Source organism: Protopterus annectens, chromosome 10.part0, assembly GCF_019279795.1.
Source record: "Protopterus annectens isolate FY-2018-M chromosome 10.part0, PAN1.0, whole genome shotgun sequence".
Lineage (NCBI taxonomy): Eukaryota > Metazoa > Chordata > Ceratodontiformes > Protopteridae > Protopterus > Protopterus annectens.
In genome coordinates, this window is record NC_056744.1 from 1,433,948,954 (window position 1) to 1,433,960,073 (window position 11,120).

At 38.5% G+C, this 11,120-nt stretch overlaps 1 protein-coding gene across 5 annotated transcripts in view; it reads right to left on the minus strand.

The window, feature by feature from the left end:
• The window catches only part of LOC122813632 (ADP-ribose glycohydrolase OARD1-like), a 186,368-nt gene extending 178,901 nt beyond the window's left edge, over positions 1-7,467 (minus strand). For 3 of the 5 annotated variants that reach the window (XM_044086056.1, XM_044086054.1, XR_006366717.1), the window contains exon 1: positions 7,201-7,455. In XM_044086056.1, coding sequence (XP_043941991.1) covers positions 7,201-7,434 — 234 coding nt within the window. In that variant the 5' untranslated portion in view covers positions 7,435-7,455. Of the gene's footprint in view, positions 1-7,200 lie in introns of all 5 variants that reach the window. The other 2 variants (XM_044086057.1, XM_044086055.1) reach the window with 2 other exon arrangements.
• Between the last annotated feature and the right edge of the window lie 3,653 nt (positions 7,468-11,120).

An 11,120-nucleotide genomic window follows, 5' to 3' on the forward strand; every position in this document is an offset into this window, starting at 1 on the left:
TATTACTAGGTACAAAACTAAAACCTTTTATAAATAAGTTAAAATAGTCTTCATTAATCTGAATGTCTGTATAATTAAATATATTAAAATTGTTAAAAGAATTGATAATATTATTACCATTAGTCTCTTGATTAGTACTCTCCTGTCCCCCAGTTACTGTCTCTTTCACATTACTTAAAGCTCCAGTGGTAGTTAACGTTGCAGTCTCCCTATGTACCGATTGTTGTTTTCCGCTATCTGTGCATATGTAGGTTGTACATTCCGGTTTCTTATTCTTTTTGATCTCCTTGGTTCGTCTATTTTTAAATGGATAACACCCCCCCCCCGTTAAACCTATTCTCATTGCTTTCATATCTTTGATAATCAGTAGTGCCAGTAGCTTCCAATTCATTATAAAACTGTTTTTCATCCCTAATTTCATAGTTCCTCTGATATTTGTTATTATTATAATAATACTTATTAACAGAGTAAGGGTTTTTCTTTTTATAATTCAAATCTGGTCTCCTGTCACAGTAATACGCTAAATTCAATTCATATTCCTTTAAATCTCTTTCGATCTTAGAAAGCTTTCTGTTCATGTTAATATTTGTATAATAGTCAACATCCTGTAATACTCTATAATATATGTTTTCATACTCTTCTACTGAAAATAAAACATCAGTGCTAATAATCAAATACAAATTATCAATCTCTTTTTTAGTATTTTCCATATTCACATTGTTATATTTAATCATCTCCCTTAAAATGGCCAGCCCACAATCGTTTAAAATACCAGTAACAGTTTTAAAGAACTTGTCATACTTCGCATTATTTTTGCATTAGTTTTGTTACTAGTTTTCTCTCTTTTTAAGGTTTTGATATGACACACTGTTTCTCCCTTCTTTTCACAACGTAATAAGGCATATTAATTGTAACTTACAACTTATTTATTTTTTAATATAGTGCAACATATCTTAATATATCTAATACATTTAATACATTTATATCTATTCTAAACTTGTATACAGTTGTTTTCACAGTTTTTGATTTTAATAACTGTATTTAAAGTTCTCCGTATAGAAAACAGTTATCTACACACAATGAAAACAGTGCGTATTTTACTTTTAGAAGGAAATGAAGGAAATGTGCGTACTAATTAATCTATTGACCAGCCCACTAGTTAATGTATATAAATTGATGTGTTTTGTGGTTTTAATTCATCTCTGAAGAAGTCTCCGAAGGGAGACGAAAGTGCTCAGATTTTATTTGTGTATTTGTGTGGTGTGAAAATAAATCATTTATTTATTTATATTTTCGCTGGTGGATTCTACCTTTCTGAACTTGTGTGGGAGGACGACCTTTATTGTTCATTATATAATGACCTCAATCTTCAGTGACTTGCCAGAGAACTGCAGATTTTATGATGAGCAGACCAAAAAGATTTATTTATTGACATTTGTTAACCGGGTTAGTCCAGCTGAGCCAGGGGCTCATTTTCGGTGGAGACCCAAGGAGAAAAGCTCCAGAAATATTACAAGTAATTATGATATTTACAATATATTAAAGCAGAGTCACAGAAATATAGTAGAAGTCAACAAATTGTGCACAGCAGTACAATGCATAGGTAAAATAATAGTTAACAAGTACAATTTTCAAAATTTGAGAACCACAGTATATAGCATAGGCCAAATAACAATTAAAAGGTCTAGAGAATATTACACAAAGGAGTACAGTATGAATATAGGCAAGAGCATGACCAAGTCTTCAGGAGAAAAAGTTTAAGCTCTTTCTTAAATAGGTATTTATGCTGAATGCTTCTTATGTTGAGAGGGAATGAGTTCCAAGCATTGGCTACAGAGTACAAATGTTTTTGTTAGGTTTGTATAACAGAAGGAGGTGCTGGCAGTATGGAGGTGACGAGGGGGGTTATAGAAGGAGACTAAACTGGAGATGCAGGTCAGGATGAGGGTTCATACAGACTAGAGTGTGCAATGTGTAGCTGGGGTATAAGTAGTTTGGAGAATTCCGGCCATTGGAGTGACTTAAGGGCAAGAAAGTTGTGAGATTTGTAAGGAAGGTTGGTGGCAAATCTGGAAATTTTATTATGTTTGCTCTAGTTTAGTGATGAGATGTCTGAACATGAGTAAGGACAGGGGCAGTGTAATAAAGGCAGAGTAGGAGTAGGACCTGAGCAAAGGAGGGTTTGGAGGAGGGTGACAGAAATTTTTGATTACGAAAGAGAAGTCCAAATTTCTGGTGTGTCTTTTTTATACTTTGTTGAATAAAAACGTGAACATTCTGTGAAAATCTGGACAGTTCAGAGCTTTGGCTGCATTTCTTGAAGCCATATGCTATATTCTCAAACTTCCATGATGACTGCAAAATTTGTACACATTAATGATTATAATCCACTATGTATATTAGAATAAAGTCTGTCAGAAACCTAACCGATTAACAGTCATCAGGTTCAGTCATAGTAATATTAGACAATTAAAATGAGAATAAATATTTGTCTCTCATATTAATTATCTTTTATTTTATTGCAGAAGAAATGCAGTGCTAAGGATTTTAAGAGAGAAGAGAAATGCTATATGAAATAGAATTAGCAATGTTTTTATTGGCATCGTTATATTGGTTTGGTAACTGATTATAACTTAATATCATTAATTTCTTTTCCCTAAATATTCCTTTTAAAGTTGAAAACCCAACAGAACCAGAAACAGAAAAAAATATTGGCTAATGAACTCCTCTCCCTATTAGCTAACAAAATATGCTTTTTTTTTAAAGCACAAATGAGCTGTGCCTTCATTCTTTACATATTTTGAATAATTCAATTTTTATATCACAGAAGTTTAAGAAACCAATTTAACTTAGAATTATAGCTAGAGATGCTGTGAACCTACATGGTCAACTAAGAAAGGAAAATGCTTTTTTATGATTAGCCAAAGGGTACAAGGCAATTGCTGACTGGGTCAATAATGCCATTTCTGTTTAATAAAGTCAGGCATGGGTACAGTGGGTAGATAGAGCAAGCAAAAATGCAACTGGATTAGGTTTCATTAAATCTGGCCAGGCATGAAAGGAAACACCTTGCTTTTCTGCTGAAGTCATAGAAACACTAAATTAGTTGATTTTGAATCCCCCCCCCCCCCCGGGGATGGCTGCAGGTTCAGTAAGAATGGAGATGAAGGTCAATATTAGCATTACAGATTTTATTTTTTAATGTTATTTTCTAAGTTCAGTTTCAATTCTTAATAAAATCTTATGACCCTTAAAATTCCTGGCCTCTTGATCATTATGCAGTCTACATTTTAATCCCTTGGGTCTGTTGTGTAAAGGGATAAAACCCCAGAGTGTTCCCCATATTATTTGAATTCAGCTAGTGACTCAGATGCTGGGAGAGTCAGGTGAGGAACATGGGAGTGAGGAGTTAATGCCGGCTCATTCATCTTGTAGTAGGGGAGGTATTAGTGGTTCTGGTCTACCAGTTACCACCATACAAGAAGAGGTCTGCAGGCAATGAATAAGGCTATAGACTAGGCATGTAAGCTTGGTCCAGCCCAGCTGGTGACTGTAGTCCTCTGCAGCATGTCTGTGGTAGCCATCAGTTGTTGTGAGAGGGTATAGCAGGACCATCTGTGCTGACACTGGTGTTCACATCAGCCACCAGGGTTATGTTTAAGGCCACAAACAGAAAAGCCCTGATTGCTGCTAGAGTGAAGGCCCTGCAATTGGTTCTCACTTCTCAGGGCTGAGTGGGTTGAGAAAGGCACTCGTTCTGGGAGGAATAAATGGATTAATAGATTACAAGGGGCTGATGGAGGGCAGATAATGAAGAACCAAAACAAAAAAATCTACATTTTAATCCTCATCTTAACTAGATGCAGATGATAATAGTAAAGGTTGAACACATGCTAAGCCTTGGAAATGTGCAAGCATTAGCCCCAAGCAATATAAGAACTAGAATAACATCATTATGCTCACATTCAATAACTTAGATCTAAGGATGGGAAACAGAAACTGTACGCTAGGACTGCTCCCTGTACTTATAATGGACAGATGCAGCTCCTAAATGCATAGGTCCCCTCGTATTATCTATAGTATGATCACAGTTATTTTCTTTAGGGGGTCATATATAATTATTGACTATGGGATGGGTAAGGCCAATCTATAACTAATGGGAAATGTTATTTTGAGCACAAAAAAGGGAAACTGGCTATGCTTAAAATGGCCCATAAGGGCAGCTAACATAGTACTTACCTGTGAACCCACAAACCCATTTGAGGAAGATACATTTTCTTAATTTATAATTTTAAAACACAGTAATATTCTAAAAATTCTAATTTTCAACACCAATTCCATGATTTCTCCTAAAACTGAGAGGAAACTGACTGGCTGGCTACTTTCAGAGTTATATGAAGGGAAATTACATCTGCCACGTTACAACCTCTAGGAAGCCTACAGTCCTCCAGCGATTTATCAAAATGTTAGGGGCATTAGCAGATCCACTCAGACACAGACCTCATTCTCTTTTCAACCTTCATTTGTGGAGTTACTTGAAGATCCTGCCAACTGTCTTCTTCTTCTTGCTTTTCCCGGTTAGGGGTCGCCACAGTGGATCATCTGTCTGCTCATGATTGGCAGTGGAGTTTTACAGTGTGGAGTTGCCAGCCCGGCGCTCAACTTTCCACAGAAGACACACACACACACACACACACACACACACACACACACACACACACACACACACACACGCGCGCACTCACACCTAGGGCCAATTTAGAGTGTCCAATCCACCTACTGCATGTCTTTGGGATGTGGGAGGAAACCAGAGCACCCAGAGGAAACCCACGCGACCACAGGGAGGACATGCAGACTCCACACAGAAGGCACCCCAGCCGAGGATCGAACCGGAGAACCTCTTGCTGTGAGGTGACAATGCTAACCACTGCACCACAGTGGCCGCTCGAAGATCCTGCCTACTGTAAATCACCAAGATTAACTCCTTTATGATGCACTTTTATATTGAGCTCCCTATTACAAGTGTCAGAAGTGCAGCTGGGGTTTTTGAAACACTGAAAAGTGCTGTCATTCTAATTAAAAAAGTGAACTCCAAACATTGCAGTAACGTGATTCATCTTTTTGTTCTTCTCAACCTGTGGGGCTCTACTTTTGCACATTTGCTAACCATGTACATCAACTCCAAGGTCACTGGACTTTGGACTGGAGAATACTTTGAGATATCTCAACCTCAGATTTACTACATATTCCCCAACATTTTGAGATACAGTCTTGGTGTTACTTACTGTTTATATATAACAAACATTACATTTGCTGGCTGGATTTGGTAAGTCTTCATTCCCTTTTTTGAGAATGGTCAGCAGAAGTTCATATTTAGCAATGTTGCTTTTCACCATCTACTGCTATCCCCCACTGTTCAAATTTTTAAAGTTTTTCTTTCCAATTCTTAATGTACTTTTATTCTCTTATATATGTATAAGAGTGTTTTCACCCCTTCCAATGAACAAAATACCCTTTCCTCCATCTGGGAGTTTGGTTTCTGATTTCTTGTTTTGCCTTACTCTACTTTAACTGTAACCTGATACATCTACTTACCTATCCTAAACATGCCGTTTCAGCTCATTAAGTACATAAATTATGTTTACACTCCTCTTGTCAGTAAAATGCAACATAGTAAGCAATCTCATAAAGACAGTATGAGGGTTTTATAAATCATGCAAAAGATGGATAACACCAACTGATTAGAATATATACTGCATGACTGCATAAGCTGATGTAGCAAACTAAATGTGTAGAAGAAAACATGGTTGGGCAGTTAGTTTCGGCTAGATGCAGGGACAGCTTTCTGGTGCAGAAGAATAAAGTCTTGACTCTTGCCCCAGGTATCTGGATATAATTAGTGGGCTTGGATACTGTAGCCTCTAGCTTGGAATGGGAGTGAGCAGCCAACATTGGCTCCCCCACCCTAGGGGAATGGCTTTACAGGATCCCCCTGGTATAGGGGCCATGTCTGGGGGATGACTGGTGTTTGCAGCATCATGACCAGGAGCCAGGAGAGGTATTATACCAACTAAGCAGTGCTCAGACAGTTTAACAAAGATGCAGGTGTATGGAGGTATGCCCAGTCATTATGGGCTTGTTGTTATAGGCATTGCACTATACCTGCATCTGATAGAGGTAGAGAGGACAGGACATGGCAAAAGTCTGAGTGTGCCAAGGTTAACAGTCAGGCAGCACTGAACTCTCCCATCCCACCACCTGAACAAAGATGTGGGTAATATGCTGTAAGGTACAGATTCTTTGGCATGGAATGTTGTTTGATATTAATGATGCCAGGTGGGGTGAGTTTATGTGGTAGGGGCCAAAAATAAAATCACTTTAATATTTTCAGTGTGCTTTTAGTGTATGTCGCAAATGATAAAGCTTTTTTTGATAAAGGCGATAATGAGAGGCAACCCAGCTTAGTTGTTTAGAGACTTGGGATAGTAAATGTCATGCCTATTATCTTGGTGGGAAACTAGTTTTAGGAAGCCAGTCTTGTCACACCATGTTCATGCAGACAGAAGAATGTTAATAATTTATCAAACTGCTGTGTTCTTGTGTGTGTGTGTGTGTGGGGGGGGGTTACTCAGTCACACAACCATTTTATTAGGCAACTGCTATCATGTGACAGCATGATGGCAAGGCTGTTTGTGCAAAATTATCAGCAGACTTCAGACACACACAGCCAGTTCCACACCTGAAATGCTCATTACTGTGTGTTAACTCATAAAGAAGTAGCAGCTAAGACAGCCCACTCAGGACTTGCTGCTCTTTCTGGCAGAGGGGAACCAGCTTGGTTTACACTATCTGTTTCAAAACTGGATTATAGTTATCCCCATCCTGTCACAAAGGCCTTTTGCATTTCTCTGCTGAGCCATAACAGGAATAGCAGTCACACATGGCAGAGGCTGTACTAATTCCCAGAAAAAATTAAAAAAAAAATACATATAGTTACAAACGTGACTAAGGCCCCCAGAATACATAATATGACCCTCAGAGTGTCTTTTAGTTTTCATGTACTTCATTTCAGCTGGCTGTAGAAAGAGGAAGAAATAGATACCCAGTGAAAACAAGATCTTATTTCATCCAAACCTGATATACAAAAAATAATATAAAATTAAATATTAATCTGTATGAATTCCTTTTGCTTTTCCTTACCTGTTCCAGCAGATTCTTGAGGACAAAAACTGTTGTTAAGTGAGGTGAAACTTTTCGACACATAGCACACGACCATGGTCCATTCACAGGGCCTAGTTGTTTGATGCAATTATTGCAAAAAGTGTGACCACAAAGCAGAGTTTTGGGGTCATTAAAAGACTCCCGACAGATTGGGCAGGTCTCAATGTTTGCATTCATTTTGTTGTAATAATGAAGCCGAAGCTGTTGCCTCATTCATAATGAAACTGAAAGTATCTGGCATATACCTAGCCTTATGACATTGCTGTGTTAACCACGTAAGGAAGGCAAATTGATAGGCTGTGCATACTAAGAAAGTTAGTATGTAATGCAGCAGGAAGTAAAGTAGTAAGTTTCTCCATTGTTTCAGTCACACAAAGATAATCATGCCTTTGATCTGAATTCAAATGGGAATGCATATTTGTTTAGTGTGCTCCTCAGTTTAAAACAAATTTAAAAAATGTAGTAAATAGTTGCTGTGGCAATACAGTTAATTAACTTTTAAATTGCTGTCTGTGTTTAAATACTGAAGAATACTTTGAAAGTGCAACATTATACAAAGACAATAATGTAATGAATACATCTATTATCCACTGTTCATCATTAAGATGATTTTAATGACCTTTAGGAAAAAAATGTCATATGTGAATCTTATCTCTTAATCTTGCTTAAGGAAGCACAGTTTCAATCGTTATTTTGTATTGCATGAAATGGTCTAGCCTGTTACCTGTTAGGGTGATTACGGTGGTGTGTGTGTGTGCGTGCGTGTGTGTGTGCGTGTGTGTGTGTGTGCGTGTGTGCGTGTGTGTGTGTGTGTGTGTGTGTGTGTGTGTATGCTTGTGTGGACACAACAGAGAGGAAGTGTGTGTGTGTGTGTGTGTGTGTGTGTGTGTGTGTGTGTGTGTGTGTGTGTGTGTGTGTGTGTGTGTGTGTGTGTGTGTGTGTGTGTGTGTGTGTGAGAAGACAATAAATACTTATATAATGTATAATGAAGGAACTATTTTACATCTAAAATATAAAACATGTGTATACTAATAATGAAACAAATACAAACCAGTTTAACAGATAGCCCATTATCTAAGAGCAATAATGTCCTCCAGCATGGGCATTAAATGGGAAATAAGAAACCTTCCAGGGCTGGAGAGACCCTCTACCTGTGGCATTGAGTCTCAATATGCACCCTGAATGGTCTATTATTTCATCAATTATGTCCACCCTGTCAGGCATTATTGCTTTATTATCATTATCCTGAACTCAAATTATAAAAGGCAGTTGTCATTAATGCTGAAATCCATATGCACTTTCCTTCCTGGCTACTCAATTTAATCAGTGGAATGCTGCAGACCAATCACTGTTCAGAATTAGGATCATTTTTGGCCAATCCACATTCATGATTGCTGGACTTCAATGAAGTTATCCTAGTTGAAACCCAGTGTACCAAAAGCTGGAATATACTTAAGAAAAGCCCTGGTATGTCGCTTTAGTTGTTCACAGTTGTGATTGTTACCCATAATTGCCCAGGCAGGGGACCCGAAGAGAAGCTTGCTTGGGTGTAATTAAAATTTTGCAGCTCTGTTTTCATCTCCGTGTAATATTTTATCAGCCTGTTAATATAGCTGTCGCTTTCAGTAGATTAGTTGTTATTACATTCTTTTCTAAGGAAAAGAAACCTAAGAATAATGAATCCTGAGCCTTAGAAGTAAGGTTGTAGCTTATTATGCAGTGCACACAATTTCTGAAATGCAGAACTTTGACCACCTACAGGTACCATGTGCCTGTTCTGAAATGTTATGCTACAAGTTGCTGATATTTCCCTAAGCTATTTACAAATGCAATAACTGCAATAGTGTGATGTGCAGATAAGAACAGTTACAACACTGCATTCATGTAACAAGAAGCACAGATTAAAAAGCTGGGCAAATAAATATAATACATGCTTGTGTTATGAGCTATTGAACCAAAAGAAAGACTTTATATATAAGAAACTTTTTCCACATAACATCTGAGATGTACAATACCAGCATGATTCTTAACTCAATAAGTTACTGTGCTGTTAGTTTGAGAAATATTTATATTCTCAAATGAATTTTAATAACTTAACTGGTAGTATAACTACATGACCCTACACAAGTTGTTTTTCTTCTCTTACCTTGATTATTGATATTTTTTAAAGAAAAATAGTTTTGCTTGTAACCTTAAATCACTTCACTGATGCTTTTTGTGAAAATGGGCTTTCAGTCTTACTTGAATAGGGCGGCTGCGGTAGTGCAGTGGTTAGCATTGCCAGTGCCACCTCACAGCAAGAGGCTCTCCGATTCGATCCTCGGCTGGGGTGCCTTCTGTGCGATGTCTGCATGTCCTCCCTGTGGTCATGTGGGATTCCTCCGGGTGCTCCGGTTTCCTCCCACATCCCAAAGACATGCTGTAGGTGGACTGGACACTCTAAATTGGCCCTAGGTGTGAGTGTGTGCGTGTGTGTGCCTTCTGTGGAAGAATGGGCACTGGGCTGGCAACTCGACACAGTAAAACTCCACTGCCAATCATGAGCAGATAGGTGATCCATTGTGGCAACCCCTAACTGGGAAAAGCCAAAAGAAGAAGAAGAAGAAGAAGTCTTACTTGAATACTTGATTAACAAAACAAATTGCATACATGTTGTTTGTACATTTTTAATGGTAATTTGAATGCCCGTTAATTTATATTTAACTTATGTTTTTTTTTAAATAACAGATAAAATATGTACAAAAAGTCTGTCAGCTTGGTTCTGTTTAGCTTTATACATACAAGTCACATACTGTTGACTGTGACTTAAAATGCACAGGAAACTCGTTATGCAGTAGGGAAAATATTTTTGTTCTCAAACCGAAATGTATATTTCCAAATCTAGTCTTAGTTTTTGTGAGTAAATCTAACAGGGCATAAAAAAAAATGAAGTACAAGATAAATTCACTTCTCTGTGAAATTGGTGGAAACTCCCAGATATGCTCAGAATTAGTCCAAAATGATACAAAAATCACTGAACCCACAGACGTTGCAAACATACTGGCAGACAGGTTCAGTGAAAATTTCTCCCCTCCCTCCCCCCCAAAAGGAGAAATATCTATCCCAGCAGAGTGTAGCCTCCCAATCATCTCAAATGCCCAGGTGAGAGCTGCTCTCTCTAAAGCTAAAAACACAGCATCAATGGGACCGGATGGTGTCCCCGGCTGTGTGCTACATGAACTCAATGAGGAACTAAACCCACATATAAGGCTGCTGTTTAATCTTAGCCTTACCACAGGATACGTACCCAAAGAGTGGCGTACGGCAACTGTGGTCCCACTCCACAAAGGCGGTGCTTCTACGGACCCTGGTAATTACCACCCCATAAGCTTAACAAGCCTGGTCTGCAAAGCTATGGAGAGGATCATAATGGAACTCATAAATAAAGACATAGGGGACCTATAGACATTGGATCCTACCCAATTCGGATTTGTCAAGGGCAGATCATGCCTCTTGAACTTGGTCGACTTTTTTGAAACAGTCACCAAGGCCATTGATGAGGGTAAGGCAGTTCACACAGCCTACCTTGACCTTGCAAAAGCTTTCGACACAATACCCCACTTGGGTATCATAGAAAAGCTCACCACTTAAATGTAAACCCATATGTCACAAGATGGGTTGCAAACTGGCTCAAGGACAGAACCCAGAGGGTTAGAGTTGCTGGTGCCATGTCAGACTCCAAGCCGGTCACAAGCGGTGTCTCACAGGGCTCAGTCCAGGGCCCCCTCTTGTTCGGCATCTACTTTTCAGAAGTGCAGGCAAACATAGGAGGATTGTGGCTGACAAAGTTTGCAGATGACTGCAAACTGGGCGCCATAGTTGAAAATCCATCAGACACAGATATCCTTCAGAGAGGTCTC